Source organism: Elaeis guineensis, chromosome 8, assembly GCF_000442705.2.
Source record: "Elaeis guineensis isolate ETL-2024a chromosome 8, EG11, whole genome shotgun sequence".
NCBI lineage: Eukaryota > Viridiplantae > Streptophyta > Magnoliopsida > Arecales > Arecaceae > Elaeis > Elaeis guineensis.
Window position 1 is genome coordinate 136,581,318 of NC_026000.2, and position 22,362 is coordinate 136,603,679.

Below are 22,362 nucleotides of genomic sequence, written 5' to 3' on the forward strand. Positions count from 1 at the left end.
CAGACTAACTCTTACTAATCCTTTCATGGCATGTGGTAAAATAAACTTATAATATGTAGATAACTAGCTTCTAAATGATTAACTTAATTATTTTTATTTTTAAATAAACTTATTTTCAAATAAATCTTTAAAAGAACACCGTTTAATTAACGTCCGTCATGGCAACTGAACCCTCGCAGAGACGGGGGTTCAACGCCGCTGGTCCGGCACAAGCGCGGAAAGGAGGTCGTATCTTACCTTCGTTCTCGCGAATCCACAGTTGGATCACTCACACGCACACATCGCAAAGCGACGAGTGGATGATCCAACGGTGACATCGCTCAAAGGAAGGTGAATCCTTCTTTCGTACGAAAGATACAATCCCCTCCCGAAGCGCGTGGATGGCGACATCTTACGATCTGAGACGCGCTTTCTGTGGGCCCCCACTCTACCTCCATTCTCTCCCTCGCCCCAGCTTCCCTCTCTTTCTCCTCCACATAATGGAGTTATAAAAACCCCTCCTCTAATACCCAGGGTTATCAGCTTAAAACAAGATTACCGCCGCCGTTAAAGAGGAGAAGGGTAAGCGAAAAGAAACGAATCCAAAACAGGGTACGCACCAAAAAGACAAGCGGCGGTGGAGGCGATAAGCACTAATCCCAACACCAAGACCGGCGGCGACTTCCGGCCTCGGATTTTGTGTGCGGGAGTTTTTGAGATCGAAAAGATAGGCTGATAAGAGTAGGTGGCGGGGCCGAGGGGATTTCCGAGTACCGTCATCCGCCCGAACAAGATGGCGCAGAAGCGGCAGCCCGAGGGGGTGAAGGCGGGATCCGACGAGAAGCGCCAGAAGCTTCCCTCCTTCAGAGCGTCGGTGTTTTCCCCTCTTCTTAATCCCTCTTTTCTCTCCCACCTTTTAAAGATTTTGTGTCTATTAATGTGGTGTTGGATTTGTTTGATCTTCTGGGGATTGAATGGGTTCTTGTTAATTGTTGTCAGGATTGTGGAGAAGGCAATTCAGTTGGACCAGCTTCAGAAACTGCTGGAGCCTCTGGTTCGAAAAGTTGTAAGCGTTCCTTCTCCTGCGCTTGATCGAGAACTTGGAATATGTCAGTGAAAATAGTTGGCATTTCGAAGTTTAACTACTTGATTAAAAGGGTTGGTGAAGTTTTATGTTGCCCCACGACCCTCCTCAAAATAATTAATAATATAATCGAGAGAAAGAGGATAAAACTGACGAATGTGTCAATAAGTTTTATGTTTACAACAAGACTCGCAATTATTTCTGTTTCTAGTGGAAGAATAGATGCAAGAAACGATGAGTTAAGGGTGAAGGTTTCTTCTATATTTGAATTTCCAATGTAATGTTTGAGTTCATTTGATAAGGTCCCTGGTGAAGTAGCTTTGAACCAGGAACGCTGGAGCAGATATCGACAGATAACACATATAATATAAGTTTAAGATTCATTCAAATACAGTAAGATGTTATGCCTACGCGTAGGTGTTTTTTTTCTATGAGCTTATTTAGAAAACCACGTAATTCTTGTACTTATGGCTCAATAAATATGGTCGTATCTCCAAGGGAGAATTGCAACTCTACACCCTCGCTATAAGCCCTTGAACCCATTTATTGAGCTCTTCCTATATGTTTGTAGCTTGAGCATAATTACCATAGAAATGGAGTGAGCTATACTAAGATTTTCGCACTAGTCACTTATTTATTTTCTTTCGACCTTTCAACCTCTTTCATGACATGTCTGCTTATAGGTAACTTACTGGGGGATTTAATTCCATTCACCCGAAATCCTAGGACCAAATCCCTTAACAAATGCTTAGTCTGTTGAGAAACAAGGGTTTATTGAGTCTAACAAAGTTTCTAAACATATCAGAAATGATGTTTAAGTTCATATTTTAATCACTTGGGGCTCGCAAGAAGGTGATTGTTAATTTTCTTGTTAGAACCATTCCTACTGAATCTGCCAATGGTTGCTTTATGATCACAATTTGCAGAGATGATACATAAAGGCTTACTCATAACTCATAAAGCATATTAAGCCATTCAGCTTCTAAAGTAGCTCTACAAATGGCTTGGGTCAATCCATGACCCACCATGTTGGGCTGGTCCAATATGATATTTTAGACCTGCCATTTGGATCTATATCCAAAAATGACTTGTTTCAAAAATCAGGTCAGGTCTAGGTCGTATTTTTCCTACACAGCTGAGACTCAACCTGATTCATCTACTAACTGGGCCTGAAATGGCTCGAACAATAGATGACCAGACCTGAACCGGCTTTGCACAACGTGACCTAACTTGTAAGACTCACCCGATCTTCTCATTGCCATGTTTAGGTCTGTAGGTTCGGTGTCAGAGCTATTTATTTATAGGTTGAAGGCTCAATTAAGGTTGAACCACGTCCTAGTTGGCTGTTGGCAACACTAATGGTGGAAATCTACAATTACACTCTTTTTAGTTGTCCCCACTTGTTATCCATCTCATTGTATCTTGAATTAGACTTGAACCTAGACTCGACCAAATCCAGACTTAAATGCATTGTGTTAGGTTTGGTTCATGCTTGGCTGGACCCCCTCCAGTGACCTAATGGGTGTAGAAAAATTTTCCCTCGGTCTGACCCGACTTAATTGGTTAGATCTGGGTCTAAAATCATGACCTGAAGGAAAATTAGGTCAGGTCTTGGTCATGGTTACATTAGGCTAAACTTGGCTGTATGTATGTCTACTTCATACGCACACAGTCTAACTCCATAATATCGCCTCCATAGTTCTATGTGAAGTTAAAAAATGTTTGCCTAAAAGAAACTACAACACCACCTAGAAGGAAACTAAAGTATGGCTTGTCATGGTTTAAGTATTTAGAGAATAACTAATCAGGTCGACATTGCTATTATAGTTTTAAGACCGCAAGGTAATTAATATGATTAAATGCATGATTTATGGTGTTTTCGCTATTCATATACATGAAAACTCTTTTTAAAGCATCTAATGACTGTTATCAGGTTCACTAGTGTAGCTACTCAAGTTTTCATTGCATAAGCAAGGTCTAATCTAGCCTAGTTCACTGTGTAATCGTAATAATATATGTTGCAGATAGTTGGGTCAGGTTTTGAGCCTTGGTCAAACTTGGATCGAGTCAACAAATGCTTAAACCAGACCTGACCCATTTGTAATCAGTTCGCAAACCTAACTCGTAAAAAGGAAGAAGGGGCAGAGCAAAGATGTCAATGGAGACCCATTGACCATTCTTGGAGAGGCTATAGCAGTCGCAATCCATATTATAAAGCAATGTACACATGGGTTCTGTGGTTCTTCACAGTCAAAGATCGAGGGGTGTTTGAGGTTTAAGACTAGGTAAGGTAGGGAGGGGGAAGAGAGAAGGAAGAGGAAGATGTGATAGAGGGGAACGAAGTGAAATAGAATATCAACACACTAATTATATCTATTTAGTTTACTGTAAAATAGCTCATTATGCTAATTTATTCCAAACCTGAAAGGTGAAACTATTTTATCCTATGTTACTTGACCCTTTGATTAGCCTAATGTACCTGCACCTAACACTTAAACATTGGCATTGGTATGACAGTTGGACATGGCTCTATAAGAAGAAATTCTTAGATAATAAAATGATCCGATGCTTAGACAGGTAGCACACCCGATACATGCACCTGAGTCTATGTAACATAGATTTGATCTAATTTCTCATGCCATTATTTTGATTCTTATTTAAGTCCACATAACTATTTGTGAAGTTTATAAATATTGTCGTGTCTGGGAACTAGATTACCCTTATTTAATCTATATATATTATTAAATATATTTTTGATAACATATAAGGCATATGTTATATGTATTATAAGATTGGATGGGTGTGCTTATATGTATTATAATATGTATCTTATATAGTAGATATTTCTTTTTCTTGTTTTCCATTTGAGGTGGTTTTTCACATCCATTTAGTGGATTATTAGTTTCCATATGGATGCTAAAATTACTAATACTCTTAGTGCTATGATCCTAGCTACATGGTTGTATGTGTCAAAATAGCTTGAAAATTATTCTACCGTATGAGCATTTATTGTAGGGCTGTGACTATGAGAGCTGAGTTGTTCTCTAACAAGGCATTAGTGTATGGTGCTGATTCACTACCTTGTTTGAATTAATCTAAAATCTGTTTTATGGTTGTTGTTTGTAGATGTCTGCTTCATGATTCGGTTCACTATGGTATCTTGCAATTGATTTAAACTTTAAACTAACACTAAGTGGACATTCGAGTCCATGAGACACCTCCATCTTTTGCATGGTACAAGTTGCTCAATATTTTCTAGTGTTTTCTTATTTTAAAAAAGAAAAGAAAATCATGAGTGATAGTTGGAGATTAAAAAATATTTTTCATTTTTTTATTCTTCTTTTCTTTTCTGTAGTGGATTCTCTCTCTAGGGAAGTGGGAGAATGTGATAGGAGTTCATTGGGGGAGTAGCCACATCCATTTAGGATACTAAATTTTGCTATAGTAAAAACTTTGTTACTTTGATGATTCTTTTCTCTAGAAGCCTGGACACATTGAAGTGAGTAGAGCTGCCCACTCTTCTATCTAGTTCCCAAGAGTTAGTGTACGCAAATTTCTCTTGTACACGGATTTTGAAAATTGAGTTTTGTTACTCATTGAGCAAGTGTTGGAATATTTCAGTAGGGTAAGAAATTCCTTAGACAGTCATATAATTATAATAACACATAGGTTTTATTGTATAGCTTTTTCATACAATAAACTTGGGTGGAATGGAGTACCTATAGCAAGGTTCGCGGACTCGATATCAGAACCGTTGTCGACCGATACGATACCGTACCATATCAGACTGTACCATACCATACCGATAATAAAAAAATAAAAAAAATTCATCCATCGGTTTTAAAAAAAAAAATCGGATTGAACCGGCCCCGAATCGTACCAAACCGATCAGTTCGGTCCGGTTCAGCCCATTTTCTGAAAATCCGATCTGAACTGGATCGGTTCTTCGCTGGTACGGTTTGATACGGAGTGTATCGATCGGTTCGGACCGATATGGAATATCATTACTTATAGTCTTCACATTAAAGCTATCTACAATAAACTAAGCATCCCCTATCAGTTTATGGAGGATTATAATTTGAAAGTTTGCCATTTATGTACCTAAAGACACATGACGTCATGACTAGGAAAGATTGCTAGTCTTAGATGAGGGGTAATGAGAAGGCTTGCATAGAAGGAAAAGATAAATAGAAATAAACAAAATCATGTAAAGAGTTTAAGATTTTTGTGCCTGTAATCTAAAGCTATAAAATTAACCATGAAAGTCAAATAAATGCTGAGCTAGGAAGTACGGATACGGCAAAATGATTGCCATACCGGTGCCGGGTACTTATCCGTATCATACCGTACCCCGTATCCATATAGCAAAATGGCTACTATATTTTAAGAATTTATCGTATCTTCGTATCCGTATCATACCGTACCCATATCCCGTATCGTATCTGTGCTTCCTAGATGCGAGGATAGATGTAGAGAAGATGAGCGGTGTGTTTGTGACAATATTTCAAAAAGTACTTCTACAATAGAAAAACAAAAGAATCAGAAAGTATTTCTAGGTGAATCTATGAAAAACCTACCTTCTAGCTTCTCCTTCTGTGAGTTTAAAATACTGGAAGCAATACCAGACATGCCCTAGGAGAGCCATTGTATTGTATTCCTGCAATTGTATGGATGTTATAATCTTACACATCTATCATCTTAGCAAATCCATATATCTCTACTGATTAACCAATTTCTCAATGCTGGAGTTGATCCTAAAGAGATGTTACTTCCTCATGAGTTTATATTGAATCAGAACCTTCTGGCTTAACTTTTTCCTAGTTTTGCCGAGGGAGCAACCCCCCTTTTCATCTTGAATGAGTCAAAATACATGGAATTTATGAGTTTTTATGGATGATTAGATCCAATAATAGGGGACCTATGGCTGAGTGATATTGCACACCATCATTTAGCTATTGGTATTCTTATCTTGATTGCTGGTCATATGTATAGGACTAACTAGGGCATCAATCATTGCCTTAAAGACATTTTAGAGGCTCATAAAGGTCCATTTATAGGCCAGGGTCATAAGGGCCTATATGAAATCCTAACAACATCATGGTATGCTCAATAATCTCTTAACCTTGCTATGTTAGATTTTTAATCATTATTGTGGTTCACCATATATATTCCATGCCCTCCTTTCCATGCCTAGCTATTGATAATGGTACACAACTTTCGTTGTTCACACATCACATGTGGATCAGTAGATTTCTCATAGTTGGTGCTGCTGTACATACAGTCATTTTTATGGTAAGAGACTCTGATCCAACTATTTGATGCAATGATCTATTAGATCATGTCCTTAGGCACCGCAATGCAATCATATCACATCTTAACTACGCATGTATATTTCTAGGTTTTAGCCATGATTAACAGGCTCAGGCTTCATTATTTCTGTTTGGAAAACTTATAATCAGTCATGCTAGCTAGTTTAGCAAGTAACATTTGTCACAAGGAATGCATGTGAATGATTTCATTGATGGCTATGGTTCTATCACATGTGATGGATCTAACAGAAAGGAGTATATGATTGATGATTTTGATCCGGTATCTACCACTATTTTATTTAATTACGGAGATGCACATGGTTTTTGGATGCCTGGGGTCTCATCACATGCTACTCGTTTGCCACTCTAACACCTTCTATAAAAGGTATGATTGGAAAAGAAAGAAAAGGTGATGATATAAGTGGAAGAGGAAAAGGAAAGTGCAGTCTCAACAAAGCAGAGTTGGAGAGCAAGGGAGATGCATCGATACATTGTAATTGGTATCTTGACCCTTAGCACATCACCCACTGTAATATGGTATATCCTGCTGTGTGAGCCTATATGATATCAAAATGTCAGCTGAGATTTCCTCGACCACTTGTCTACCATCTTAAAATAATTCTAATTACAAATATTCAAATGAGTTTCCTAAAATAGCAGTAACTTTGGACTTACTATATTGCTGATTTTTAAATATCTCGGTTACAAAGTCATCAGTGAAGATCCCAAAATATCTGTCCTTTCCTGTTTTACTTTCCATATTGACCAAGATTTCAGTATTACGGTCCATCTCAGTATCAGCTAAACTGTGATAGAGGATATCTCTGAGATTAAAATCCATGCTGAGCAGAGTCTGAATAAGACATTAAAGGTTGCACAAAAATACATTCAATCCTTCAACTTCATTATCAGTCACCTACTCACCTTGCTATGGGACAAGGTAATGCCATCCTCTTGTGAGGTGACACCCTTATTTGGAGTATCAAGAATTGGTTTCTTCTAGGTGCATTTCCTCCTGGTGCCTAATTAAGGTGTTATTGGAACTTTCATTACATTGTCCTGATTGTACCTCAGTGTAAGGAAATGAGCGTATTGTTTCACCTAATAGGAATTTTTCCTATGCATTAGAAATTGGACAAGGGAAAGGCAAGTGATGAATTAGCATTTCTAATCCTTCCTTAATAATGGTACCTGGAATGATATTTAATAAATTTGAGCTTAACCTAACCAAAAGTGATGGCATCCATTTTGGTGTAGCCTCTGACATAGGTTTTTCCAATGCCTCCATATGGTGTTTGTGCTGACATGAACCATGGAGAAACTAAAAGATCTAATCAGATATTATTCTAAAATCATGGAATAATCTCATTACTTGTTGATCCTTAATGAATTATGTTGGACTGTAATTATGTGTTTCTGTTTTAGAAGGTTCTAGGGGGGCCAATTGTGCAACCCAGTGTTGTCAGAACAGAACTAGACATGCATCCAAAAACATTGGTATTTTTCAAGATCTGATAATAGCATGGGCAACTTGCTGCCTTTTTAGTAGTCTGTTTTTCAATTGTCAGCCCCTTAAAACTGATAGCCTACAGGTAGGCTGGTATGTAAGTATTCTCCAAGTAGTAAGATCAACCCTCGAAAAGGCAACCATTTTTCTTATCTTGTTAAGTGAAGTTAATGTTATCATGTTAAATAAATTTGACTGTGCCAGCTCATTAATTTTCCACAGCATGCAATACAGGACTGTCTAGGTCAGATGCTTCACTAGTTTATCAACTTTTTTGCCAGATTGGATGTGTATGCAGCCAGTCCCATTCAGAGTCATTTGAACCAGCTAGTCCTGTCCAATTTTGTTTTAAAAATAATGGTGTTGCATTGCAGTTAATTTCACATAATTATTCCTGTATTTAGAGGATTATTCACTCTTGCTAATATGTTAAATCAGAATCCAGTACAAGAAGGCTGTGCAAATTGGTGTCCTTATCGATAGGCTGATATTACACAAGGACATTTAAAAAAAAGAAAAAGAAAAATTGCATGTGATCTTACTTCTTAAAGATAAATTACTTAATTTGTTTATTTTACAGTAATTAGTGACAGTCATAAGCTGAAGAACTTGTGCATGCCATGATGTCAACAATTGCCTTGGTTGTGGGGTTGTGATAGTTTTCCAGCTGTCTAGGTTTATCCTTTCCCTTTTTGTTGAAACAATTAAAGTACAGGTCCAGATTTCCATGTCTTCTCAAACTGCTAAATGCTAAATTTACATTTGATGCTACTTATGAGTTTGATTCTACTAAGCATGATCATATGCTTTTACAATCATTGTTCAATGATGCTACTCATGTTTCACTGAATCAAGTGGACAACACTAACTTCGGTGTAGAAATCCTCAGGTTGGAAGGCTTTGTGTTTATTGCTAGTCAGAATCTAATCCTTCCACAAGCAACATCATGGGAGAATGCTGTGTTTTATACAATGGGAATCCTGGACAAATGCATGTCAAAGAACATAAATCAGAATCATTTTCTTTTAGAAGGAGGATCTAGGAATTCTTTTGGAGGATAGATTTTGGAGAAAAAACATTATTTGCTGGAGATGAGTTTTGAATTGGGATATCATTTTCCTATTTGTCAAAGATGATGACATCAAGAGTGCTTTTGTTTTTTGCATTTTGATTATGCATTTATCAGTATTATTATGTGTCTTTGCTTCCAGGTTTTGATTTGAAATTACATGGGGATCTAGGATAAAATTGATGTTGCAGGACTGGCATCAAGTGTCAGGATCTTATTATTGTCTTTGAAGCAGATTGTGGGAGTTAATTGTCTTTTGCTAGCGACAGTCATTGTTTTCCTGATTGGGATTTCTTTTTGATATCATGATGAGATAGGATGTGACGAAAAAAGGGATTATGCAAGAGTTCATTCGTGTCTGCATTTTACGTTTATAAGTATTCTATGGATTGTGTATAGAATTCTGAATGAAGACTTCATATTCTCTTTTATTTCTCACCAGGTAAAAGAAGAAGTTGAATCGGCCCTAGCAAACCACTTGGCTAGCATGACACAGTGAGAACTCACACTTATTGATGAACATTAATGTTTCTACCTGGAACTCAATGAATAAACCTTATTTTACTGTTTGACTAAATTTGTATAACAGGTTTCTGTGTTTGATAGTTTTCTTTGTTATTGTACAGACAATGTGGAAAGCAGATATTTCCATCCACCTCAAGAACTTTACAACTACAGTTCAACAATAAGCTTTCTCTTCCAATATTCACTGGCAGTAGAATTGAAGGAGAGGATTGTTCAGTCATAACTATAGCTTTAGTTGATGCCTTGACTGGGCAAGTTGTTGTGTCAGGTCCTGAGTCCTCGATGAAGGTGGAAATAGTGGTTCTAGAGGGAGACTTTGAAGGTGGTGAAGAGGAGAGTTGGACATATGAGGAATTTAGAAGTAATATCGTTAGGGAAAGGGAAGGCAAGCGATTGCTCCTTACTGGGGAGGCCCTTGTAGAACTTAATAAAGGGATTGGTATGATAGGAGAGCTGTCTTTTACAGATAACTCCAGCTGGACTCGAAGTCGAAAATTCAGGCTGGGGGCAAAGGTTGTGGATGGTTACTTTAGTGGAACGAGAGTAAGGGAAGCCAGGACTGAGCCATTCATGGTTAAAGATCATCGTGGAGAGTGTAAGTTTATCAATTTTTTTATTATCATCTGTTTGTATGATTGTTTACATCGTGTATATTATTATTCTTGTTCATTAGTCTAGATTTTCATGGTATTGTGTCCCACTGAATTTCTCATGGCATGCCAGTGATGCACATGTTAATTAACCATAAGAAGACTGTAATGCCTTTGGATGTTTTTGCTTATTGACTTTATCAGCTTGAAAAAGAGATGCCTGACATGTTATTATCTATGCTATAATTCGCATTCTATATGTTTGTTTCATGTTGTATTTTTAAATTATATTTCAGAGTTTTAGTAGTGCCTTTAAAATATATGTGTAAAAAGGTCATTTTACATATATACACACACAATTGATATATAGAGTAAATCACGATAGGCTTGATAATTTGTAAAAAATTTTGATATACTAATCCAAAATAAGAACCCTTAGGAAAATGTGGACCAAGCCATGCAACGCATTCTTAGTTTATTTGATACCATGATTGTTACTATCGAACAATATCCATTTCGAGTCTGATGGCTGTAAGTACTTGTTTAGCATATGTTGAAAGGATATGTCATGTATGGGATCACAATGCAGGAGTCAGTATCTCTGATCTGAATTTTGAACATCTTAGAATCATAAAGGGCTGTCTCACGTCAGATTATAATGATGCGTAAATCATACATACTATGAAATTTAATAAATTAGTTATTCAATATTAGATTTAGCCAAATCAGCTCTATATTTTAATAAATTGAATATGAATGTGTAGAGAAAGATTTTAGTAGTTATATGAATGCCATATTCTTCTCCATGAAAGTCTAAAACTTCAATTTTACCTTAAATTGTTAATCAGCAACACTCATTTAGATGAATATCTGTGGTGATTATCCCATATTTTCATATAGATGGAAATCATATGGAGTAAGATATGTTTCTTAGGGTGGGTGAAGCCCTCTTGCTAGTTATGGTTATAAGCAAGTGTCGTTCTTTGTTATTTTGAGTCATTAGTAAATTCTTTAATGTTCTTGCGGCATCACTGGAGACTGGAGAGTTTGATGTGGCAATGATGTCACAATAACCAAGTATGCCTTGTTTTTAGTGATGAAGTTTACTAGTCAGCTGGTCAACAGAGTGGTAGAGAAACTAGGTAAGGGTGTCCTGCCCTCCCGCTCTCCGATTAGGCATCCACATGTCCCTCTGGCTCCTCTCCTTCTGTCCTAAATGGTGGCCACCTGTAAGGGGTATTCTCGTGATGGCACAATGGTGTTCCAGGATTTCTTTCTTTCAAAAATATTTTATGCTATGTTTATTTTGTGAACATTTTGATCTTCAAATAAAGAAAAAGCTCTTCCTTCATTGTGGGCACACTGTCTCCCTTCTTGTTTCTTCTCTTTCTTTATCTGATTATCGCTCTCTTCCTGCCACATTCATCTTGCATGTCTCATGTTTTGGAAATATATATTGTTTTTCCTACTGTTTGATCTGATTTAATGTGAAATATAATCTAAATCTGTTATAGATAGATATCATGTTCAATTGTTCATGGAATACAATTCAACTTTCAAGATGCCTTGATGGTGAAATATTAAGAATTGTCATTGCATGAGCAATTCAATAACAGATTTCGGATCAGCTAAAAAAGCTATCCTATTATTGAATCACCTCATTTACAATGTTGTACTTTGACCTTCAAATCTTGAGAATTTGTGTAGGAATATCTGGACTGCAATCTTATTTATTTCTGCAAATCACTCTCTCTGTGTGCGCGCGCGTCTGTGTGTAACACAGGCATCAACATCCCAATTGATGAAGCTGAGCTACTAGGGCTGCATGAATGCTTTTTCATAAACTACTTTGAAGGTTATCTTGGGCCTTTTCTACTTGACCTTCGACATAAACTGGAACTCCTTTCTATATTGAGGTTACTCAACTCTTTGCTACACATGCCCACACCATCTTAGCTGATTCTTCATCACCATATGCACTTGGCACCAGACAATCTAAGAGTTCAAGCTTTCATACTCAAACTGATGGAAGACAGGATGAGTGTTCTGATCTTTAGAAGTTGTTGAGGTTCAAGATAAAAAAGTGGCAAGGTATTTGACAGGATCTGTTACCAATGTTTGCATGCATCTTTGCATGTGTGTATTTGTCAAAAATTTGAGAACTACCTTCATTGAAGCCCTGGTACCAGTTTGTGTTATCCTAATTCTAACTATATAGGTCACCTGATCTCACACTAGATGAGATTATCACATGACATATATGAGATCCCTGCATTTCAGAGGATGCAATACACAACAGCTTCCATTAAAAAGATGAATAACTGAAAGGGAGACACCATCATGCAAGGTATATATGCTATATTATTTCATGTGGTTGGAGTATTTTGTTGAAGGATTATGGCCACAAAAGGCCTTCATGAAAGATAAACATTGGACTAAGGAATCAATTCATATAACATTGTTATGATATCTGGACAGAGCTTGCAGCACCCTACCAATTCCATGAGCCATGACGTTGCCTGATTTTTACAGTTCACCGAATTTCAGATATCTGTTGTCAAACTGTTCAGGCTTGGGTTCTCTTTTCCTCACTTGTCAGGCATCACTGTTTTGCTTGTTTTTTCTTTGTGAGTCATATTGTTTTTAATATATTGTGTCATATTGTTTTCAATATATCATGTCAAAGGTTGCTTACCGATAATTGGCTTTACATGTATTTTTTACTTCTATAGGCATCTAAATTTTCATTTCCTTTTGCAGTGTACAAGAAGCATTATCCCCCGTCGCTTTGGGATGAGGTCTGGCGACTAGAGAAAATTGGTAAAGATGGTGCTTTCCACAAGCGTCTGAGCAGTGAAAATATAAATACTGTCAAGGATTTCTTGACCTTATTGTTTATGGATGCAACAAGGCTCCGAAATGTATTAGCCTGTCTCTTTATTGTTTTCAGTAAATTATTTTGGTATTTTATGCTTTCAAGCTTTCAGCAACTTAACTAGCAGTTATAGTTGCTCATAGAAAACAAAAGTCTCTGCATTTTAATTTTTTTTAAAATCTAAAAATTTTTTCATAGTTCAAAGTATCAGCAGTGATGCAGTTGCATGCCATGATGCTAGTCACTAGTCCTGCTGATCATATCTTATTATACTTTGGTTGTGGTTATCATAGCCATTAAATAATCGAGCATCTACTTATTTGCATTTATGGCTCAAGTAAATTTCTTCAGCAAATATAAATCTTCGAACATATTTCGCATTAACCATCACCTTTTTTTGCATAAGCTATGCAGATCTTGGGCAGTGGCATGTCTGCTAAGATGTGGGAGGGCACTGTGGAACATGCTCGAACTTGCACAATCGGAGATCAGCTGCATGTTTACCATCCGAATGGCCCCACAAAACCTGGGGTTGTATTCACTGTTGTGGGACAAGTAGTGGGGTTAATTTCTGAGCAGCACCTAATTGCTTTTGATGATCTTTCAGACAATGAAAAGGTGCGTATTTTTATTTACTGTTACCTCTTTGTCAGGATCTTTTTCTTTTTTCATTAATCATAAGTGAAATTTGTTCCCACTTATCGGACATGTCGTCAGGCAGAAGCTCAAGTGGCTGTAAAACTTGCTTTTGAACATTGGAATGACGTGCTCACCTCTGATACTGGATCTGTTTTGGGCAACACTTCAAATGCGGCTCCTCCCTTTGCCTCAGGGTCACAATCCTCACAAGACAATGTATATACCACTTTCCCAAGTCCTGTTAAAGCTGATGGCTTTGGTTTCACCAATGCAAGCATCCCATCACCAGACATTTTCTCCATAGGGGTCACAAGGGCCACGGATGCTTATGGTCTGCAAGGTGTGGATGGTATGGAATCTAGATTTGAAGCCGAGTCAGAGAGTCTCATGAGCCGGGATGCTTTCAGAGACTCCAGAGACCTAGAAAAATTTTCCAACCCTTTAATTTATGAGTGTGGTAACCAGGCATTATTTGGTGAAGACAGTTTGCAGCAGTATATGAATTCTAACGTCTCTTTGCTGTCGCATAGCCTTCCTGCAGACTCGGCTGACCTGGGAACTGCAGTCACTGGCTTCCTTGCAATGTCAGCAGCACGGACAGCAGCTGTCCACGGGAAAGCCTACAGAGTATGGAGGACATTGTTATGTGTGTTGAGATGGAGATTCTCCATAAAGAGGATTGTGGCATTAAAGAAGAAAATGATACATGGAAAAGGGAGATTTGGTTAAAAATATCTAAAAAAGGAAATGAAATTACAGAAAAGAATAAAGAGGTTTTAGTCTGCATGAATGAAACTGGTCTTGGCTTGTAAATCAAAGGCCTTGTCTGTTTCTTTTGGTGTATAGAGTGTATTTCAAACTGTAATTGCCTCAGTTTTGGTACAGTTTCAGAAGAAACTACACAGCGAAAAATGCTCTGTATATAATCAAACTGTGCTACAATGGTTTTAATTCATCAAGGCACAGGTTGCTTAAGTGGGATAACAGGTTTGAAGTTTGAGTTGCAATGACATGCAGAGTCTTCTTACATGCAATTGTTCTTTTCCTTTTTGTGTGTGAATTGTCTTACTATATACTGAAGCATTTAATGCTTCATGTAAAAACTTTGTTTCCATTCCAGCCTATACTCTGGTCGTGCGTGGATCCCAGCTTGTGGCCATACTCGAAAGGGTTGTAGAAAATTCAGCACAAATCCCGTTGGATTACCAAAACAGAATCTAACTAGTTACTCATAGCATTTTGGTAATTCAAAATTATAAAAAGTGGGAAGTAGAGACTGATGTTTCTGTGGAGGGTGTTAAGTGATTGATACAATGCAATGGATCATGTTAAGATCATGTTGAGTTGGATTGAGATAGATATTAGAAAAAACCTTTTAACCCGAACATAATTTGTTTATTAAACAGGTAATCTGATATGATCTACTGACTTGTTTAATCAATAATTTATGTCAATCAAGTTAAATGGGTTTTAATTAGGTTAGTCGGATCCTAAACAGGATCAAAATATTAAATAGATTTTCAATGGGTCGAGCTGCTACAATGTTGATGTGATCTGATTATTAAATGATTGAAACAGACTAAATAGATCAAAATGATAAGCCCTAACCCAACTTGGTTAATGAAGTTGGGTCAAACAATTTACGATCCAGACTTATTTGTGCCAAAATGTAACCTGCTTATCTGGAATCAGCAATGATCAGGGTGATAGGTTGGGTCATGAATTACAATTCCTAGTCTCTTGTTAATTGCATAACTTGATCTCACTTGAACACTTTAAGTTGTAGCATGCCAAAACCAGAAGCTCTATCATTTCTGCTTCAATTAACAGCAAACTCTCCACAGAAATTTATCTTGGGACATCCTTGAAGATAGTTTTATATGCAAAAGATAAACTTTCGGTAATGCTGCAACAACTTTTACTTAGAAGAGGAAGCAGGCCTAAAATGTACACGAGTGGATCTCATTAATATAAATAGAGAGTTTTTAACTCAGTCCTGTTATTAATCAAGAAAACAAAGAAGACCTGGACCTCACTTTAACCAACTTTTTTTTTTCTTTTCTAAGTTTTCTTTAAAAATATTTAAATTAAGTAGGTTGAAAAAATTTCATCCATCTCTTCGATTGGATCACTGTCCGTCCGTCTTCTAGAATTTTTTACCGTTAAGACAAAAGTTATTAACAGAATATAGGTGGATCAAAATTGCTCCTGGGCAACTTGCTAAGCGTAGGTACCAATCAGGGGCTTACCCATGCAGATGGTACCTTTTTTTTCTTTTCTAGGAATTCATGGCTCTAAATCTTGTCGAAGTCGTCCTCTTAATTACCTTAAAAAAGAAAAAGAAAAACATTTATAATAGATATTGCAGTGGATATAAAAATGACAAGTAATAGGTTTGCCTCCGACAATTCCAATAAATTTCATAATGTCAGGATACAGGCAATAGGGAATCCAATAAAGAGTCATTGGAAGCTTATTGGTAGTATGATCTTTCAAGGGGAATGAAGGTGCTTAGATCCCTTGGAACATAAAAGTAATATTTAATAAATTGTAGTGCTACAGAAAGAGATGACACTTTTCTTTTGTTATGTAAGAAATCAAGAATTTAGTATATACAGTAGATAAAGCTTCAGGATGGCTAAAATCAAGTTAAATTATATGCTGACCAGCAAGATATAAATCAAGACTGAAAAAACTGTCAGCTGATGGTGATATTCACAATTAATTATGACTGAGTTTTGATGGATGAAAATAAAGACAGCCAGCATGACTAACAGTTCCATAGAAAACATCAGCTACCATCCAACTGCAATAGTAGAAAACCTATGCATCAAAATAAGCATGTTTGGTTTTAGCTTTCAAAAGCAGAAAAATCTTTTGGGAGAGAGAAAGGAAACAACTTTAGACCAAGATATTGTCCTCATGAATGCATGAACTCTGAAAGATGATTTTACTTTATTGGATAAAGACATGCAATTTACCAGTTGATTAGTCATTACTGTCATGAAATAAAAAACTAAGTATATGTATTTATTTCATAATTCTGCATAACACAGATTTGCTCAACATTAGCAATTTAATGTAAAAGACATTGAGAAGGAATTCACATTCTTCATTGCCCCTTTCATCTGCATTTTATAGTTTAAAATGTTGATGCTCCATGTAAAATAAAAGCTTAATAAATAAAGAAAGGGATGAAGCATATAAGCATATACAGATAGCAAAGACCCAGTTATGCCTAAAATTTTTTTGCTTCTTATCAGTGTAAGCTGAATTCAGGTTCAAGAGCAGCAAATGTTCCATGCAAAGTTCAAACACACTGAATATGGGTGGAAACCCTACACAAATTGCTTCCCGGGACATTGTTTTTCATACAAGAGCTCGTGGAAACACATCAAGTCTTTCTATTATCATGATGAGCTGGGTGGCCTCTTTGATGCACGAATCTTCTGAACTTAGAAGATAATATATTTTCTTAGAGCTTGTAACCTAAAAGAACAGCTTCAACCAGGAAATAAAGCTATGACTGATGGTTACAATCGCATCATATGAATGCGTGCTTAAATGGATGGAAGGCCCGCATCTCTGAAGCATCCACATCTTCAAGAAGCCTACTGTCAGCTCTATAGACGGCAACAAAACAGGCATGAACCAAGAATTCAATACAACCATGATAAATCTTGCTTGTAAGAAACAGACCTTGCAGCCCCTTGAACACCTTCCTCAGAAATCTGAGGGCAGTCTTCAACTGTGAGAGACTCCAATTTCTGTGAACCCACAAGGGGCTTTAACCCGTCGTTTGTCACTCCTAAACATCTGCGGAGCTTCAGATTGGTCAAGCAAGGGAAGTGTATGACAAGTAGAATCCCCTTATCACTGACTTCCTGGCATTTCACAAGCTCTAGTGTCTGCAAAACCTGCGCAGAACAAAGGGCTTCCATCCCACTGTTGTTAAAGAAGCAGGTGCTATTAAGCGTCAAACACGAATTGGACAGCTTTGAATCAACATTAGAATACCATCCTGACTGAAGCAAGATAATGATGGGAATTCTACATCAGAGAAGGATAATTCAACCACTTCAAGCAAGGGACAGCCACGAGCTAAGGCCTTCAGACTGTCATTAGTCAATCGTAAAGGAGTGTTCACTAAGACAGGTGCCAAAAACTGTGAAGGGAGGCGTAACGAGATGCTTCTGAGGTTGCTGGACTGCTGAGACAATGCAATCATATCACTGTCCTTTAACCCAATGCACATGTCCAAGAGGAGCTTCTCCAATGCCTGGCATTTTCCCAACAAGTATGAAAGCCCTCTGCTCGGAGTCATAATACAATTTATCAAGCTAATCTCCTTCATCTCCTCACAGCAGATCTGATGCCTTTGCCATCTATCCACCACAAAGTGATCATAAACCTTTGGGTACCTATAATATGCATCCACCTCAAACTCCAACCGCTTGAGTCTCCTCAGTCCAGGACCCAGCTTTATGAGATCATCCTCACCAATGGCCCTGCAATTCTTGATACAGAGGTCCTCTAGGGTTCCAAACCTACCAAGGTATTCTAGCCACTCGACACTGCTAACTCTCATGCAGCGAATGAGATGGAGGGTGGAAAGATTCTTACAACCAACAACAAGTGAGAGAATCCCATGAGAACTGATCGCCGGTGCAAAATTTAGCTTAAGAGATCTGAGGTTTCTGCAAGAAGCTAAGTAACCAAGACCAGTGTCATTGATGAATGAACAGAAACTCAAGGTTAGTTCTGCGAGACAAGGGCAGCGGGATGAGAGCACAAGAAGGCCTTGATTGTCTAATTGCTTTCCCAAGTTGGACATCCAACCAGAGTAGACTATCTCTACCTTCCTTAAGTTTGGGAAGCGGATGCACAGAGATGTTAATGCTTCTGTTGCTGGATGTAATCCACATCCAACTTTTAAGAAATCTCTCTGCTCTCCCTCAATTGCATAAAGGCGTTTGCACACAACAGATACAGAATTTCTGTCAGCAGAGTTACTTATTCTCTTGAGAATATCGAAAACTAATACTTCAGGAAGATCCTCCATCAAGAAGCCAATTGTGCACTCATAGCACCTATAATTAGTGCAAACAGTATGAGAAAGTGAAGCTAGACAATAAGCTAAATATGATATCTCAATCAACTTTTTTACAGATTATGACACATTGTTAACTTGGTGTCCTACTAATCCTTTGCAGGGAACCAAAGGCTAATTATGGTTATGCTGTTTTTTGAATCCATAAATTTACGCCTTTTTTTAAGGAAAGCATGCCCATTCGGCTATATGCTGAATAAATTACCTCAACTTTTTCATCAAGAAAAAAAATTGAAGAGAGGTAAAAGAAAGAGATAAACTTGACAAGAGCATTGCATCCTATTCCAATCTTTATTTAGTCTCCAATTTAAGAGAAAAATGATATAAGGCAGTGGTCACTTACTCTGTCAGTTCCTTGTGCTGATATGGAGACACTATGATGCATACTGATTTGATCAATCCCTCATGAATCACACCAATCCCCATAAATGGCATTTGTGCCAATCTGTTGTCCCACATTGGCACAACAAACCAACAGGGTAACCAAGTAGTGCCCAATAGCGTTACTCAACCTATAGGTGTATCAACTGACGCCGCTAAAAGGGTGCTAAAAAATACTTCCATCATTTGCTATTACTAGTAAATATCATACAAATCATTTTGGGGAAGTGGATTCAAAGCTAATAATGGTTGTATTTATTGTTTAACGATTCTATGGAATTTGCCCCAAAGATTTTTAATAGTAGAATTTGTGAATACAAGAAAAGGAAGGGAATGAATTTTTACAAGAACATCGCTCTTCATTCCACTTCCTTTTCCGATCTTTTGTAGAATCAGGGTCTGTAAGCAATGGGCCCAGTAAACGTCCCCTCCTCCACCCCCATCCCCTTCCCTTCCCAAACCAATAAAGGTAGGACTTGATTCCCAGTATCCTTGGAGATTTTAACAGCAGAATAAGCTGGTGCCTTCCAATCTCCCACTAACCAATGATTTAAATGAAGGTGTGTCAAAATTTCGACATGAATCAACAAAAAATATATATAAATGGGTGTTTTCTTTCTCTAATTATTAGATCTGTTTTCATCACTTCAAAAATCATGAGAAGAACATAGAAGTTAGAAGAACCTGAAAAGAACACTGCTTGTTTTGGAGCCCAAGAAAACAATAAGGAAGAAAAAAAACTCATCCGCAAAAGAGAAGCACAATTATTCTTTGCCTTATCTCATAAGAATTGATACATAACAAGAAAAATTTGACAGGAAAAAAAAATTCCAAATTTCAGCCATATATCCTCTAATTCAATCTCTAATAGATGACAAAGAAACCTAGATTTATATGAAGAAAACCCAAGAAGAATAGTATGATAACAACCTCTAAAAGAAGGAAAAACATAAAATGAAACAAAACCAAAGGCATCACCTTGGAGTATCTGAGAAGCACCAGATGGCATCAACTAATCAAATCTCTCTTTGCCTCTCAGAGATCCTCACTTCCTACCAAATAATCCATGTCCAGAACACCTTTTGGCAAATATCAAGATGAGATTTTTCAATTCACTCCCACAAGGATTTCAGATGTGAATTTATGAACAAATATCCTGAATCTTTTGCGTGGAAAAATAACTTTCAGATAACAAGACAATGTTCCCAGTCGTAATCCTGAGGGGAATCAGAGATTTTTTTTTTGGGTAAGCAAGTGGGATTTCCTTACTTATAAAGGGTTACCAGAGACTGCTGGATAACGAGTATCTGCCTTAAGGACATGATGGTAGATTTGAAGAAAGGGCATGTCCTATTTTCTCTTCCTATCCGATATTAGTAATACGACAAAATTAGAGCCTGATGGTCCACGTAGGCAGCCGTCACCGCAACCGTCCACGTGTAACCCGTAACCGTACTCAAAAGCGGTGCGTCGCAGTTCGCGCGTTTCTCCGCTTACAAAACTGTAGCCATCCGATGAAATGAAAAGTTTGGGTCCGTTCAGCTTGTACAGAGATCTCTAAACGCCATTTAGACTCGAATATTGATAATGCATGCATATTTAGTCATTACTTAATATATAATAAATATCAAATTTTTTATTTTATTATAGTTTTTAAATTATAATATTATATTTTAAAAATAGTAAGAAAAATTATATTTTGTGCATGGGATCGATATTAGTAATATTTGTATTAATGATAGAAGATTTTTGCATGAAGATTTTGTACATGATTTTTTATTCATGATGTAAATGGTGGTATTAATTATAAAAATTTTAAATCTGCTATTACAAATTTATCAATTGGTATGTAATAAAAAATTTTATCTATTAAAATATTTTATTCTTATATTATCATATTGTATTTCAAAAATAATTAAAAAAATAATATCCATATATTATACATTCATGATATTTTATTAATGGTGAGAATTTCCCATTCAGCTTTTATAGCACCACATGAAAATCAATATTAATGGCAAAAATTTTTCCTCAATTACCATTAAAATTTATTGCTTAATTTATAGTTGAATTTGGTAATAAAATCTAGTAGTTATTATAATTTTTTATATTGTCATGAATAAGAGAAAAAAGAAAAAATTATACATTGTGCTATACAGTGTTAGTATAATGTTTAAATCTTGCCCAACTAAAAAATTTATTCGAATCTTTCTCTGTTATTAAAAAGAAAATTGTCTTTTGGACCCAAGCCATGTATGCTTTGGTTCCGGACTGGAATTGGACATGTCTGATAGGACTACTGCTATAATCCAGTCCTTTATCAATCTGGCTCGTAGCTTGATCATTTTTTACTATGCTACGTTTAGGCCAAGTTCGGGGACTAAATTGCTGGGTTATTGACCTATCCGTCCAGGGACTAACACTATTAAATCTCTTGTCTCCAATCCAAGCTGGCTCTTCACCTGAGAAAGAAATGTCAGTTGTGCAACAGTCCGCATCCTACCAAAAATTAGTGAAGAAGAAGAGTCTACCAAAAAACAAAAAGAAAAAAAACAGTTCCACCAACCAACGTTGAATGTGGAATCATTGGGAGCAACAATATCTTTGCACTCGAAGATTAGGAGCTGCTGGTCCAACGTGGCTGTCCTGCCAACTCCTGCTACTGTAGAGCTTATTTAAATTATTAGGAGGAAAAAAGAAGTACAGGGCCACTCGTCTATGCGTGGAACACAGAACTAAAACCCAAGAAGAAATTCTCCGTGCACCACGGCCGGTGAAGAAAATCCGACGTGAAGTATCTGATCTGATTAATTTATTTAATTATTATTTTTTAATATATATTTAATATTTATAGATTTTTTTTTATTTAAAAATTATATATCATAAAAATATTTTTATTTTTTAAAAAAAATTATGTCACTCATGATCTAATATAGTCTCTATAGTTCAGGATGTCATAAATTCAAAATATTATAATAAAAAAAAATATTTTTTTCAATTATTTTCAATATATATTTATTACTGAGATTAATTTTTTTATTTAAAAATTTTGAACGATGAAAATATTTTTATTTTTAAAAAAAATTATGATATCCTATGCATATTATGGACGTAGTATGTCATAATATGGATATAGAATGTCATAATTTTTTTAAAAGATAGAATATTTTCGCTATACAAAATTTTTAAATGAAAAAATCGATCTATAAATATTAAATATATATTAAAAAATAATAATTATATAGATTAAACGAGATGATGTATTTTATATCAGATTTTCTATATTTTTGCGGT

At 36.5% G+C, this 22,362-nt stretch overlaps 2 protein-coding genes across 2 annotated transcripts; one reads left to right on the forward strand and one right to left on the reverse strand.

The window, feature by feature from the left end:
• The first annotated feature begins 510 nt into the window (after positions 1-510).
• Positions 511-14,604, forward strand: LOC105049407 (calmodulin-binding protein 60 A). Its single transcript, XM_010929033.4, has 7 exons — positions 511-849; positions 979-1,045; positions 9,391-9,443; positions 9,575-10,068; positions 12,824-12,984; positions 13,353-13,556; positions 13,656-14,604. The coding sequence occupies exons 1-7, from the start codon at positions 773-775 to the stop codon at positions 14,304-14,306; spliced, it is 1,707 nt and encodes a 568-aa protein (XP_010927335.2). The 5' UTR covers positions 511-772; the 3' UTR covers positions 14,307-14,604.
• Positions 14,605-16,809: 2,205 nt separating this feature from the next.
• On the reverse strand, positions 16,810-20,372 carry LOC105049408 (F-box/LRR-repeat protein 14). The gene is given in 3 exon segments (XM_010929034.4): positions 16,810-17,559; positions 17,562-18,667; positions 20,047-20,372. Coding segments are annotated over 2 exon segments (1,401 nt in total). The 5' UTR covers positions 18,640-18,667; positions 20,047-20,372; the 3' UTR covers positions 16,810-17,236.
• Positions 20,373-22,362: the final 1,990 nt, after the last annotated feature.

What these genes read in the sequence shown, in the direction of transcription:
- LOC105049407 (XM_010929033.4), top strand. Translation starts at nt 773, where the DNA reads ATGGCGCAGAAGCGGCAGCCCGAGGGGGTGAAGGCGGGATCCGACGAG. An exon ending in AGCCTCTGGTTCGAAAAGTT is followed by an intron (nt 1,046 to 9,390) that starts GTAAGCGTTCCT and finishes ATTTCTCACCAG; the next exon opens with GTAAAAGAAGAAGTTGAATC. An exon ending in CACTTGGCTAGCATGACACA is followed by an intron (nt 9,444 to 9,574) that starts GTGAGAACTCAC and finishes GTTATTGTACAG; the next exon opens with ACAATGTGGAAAGCAGATAT.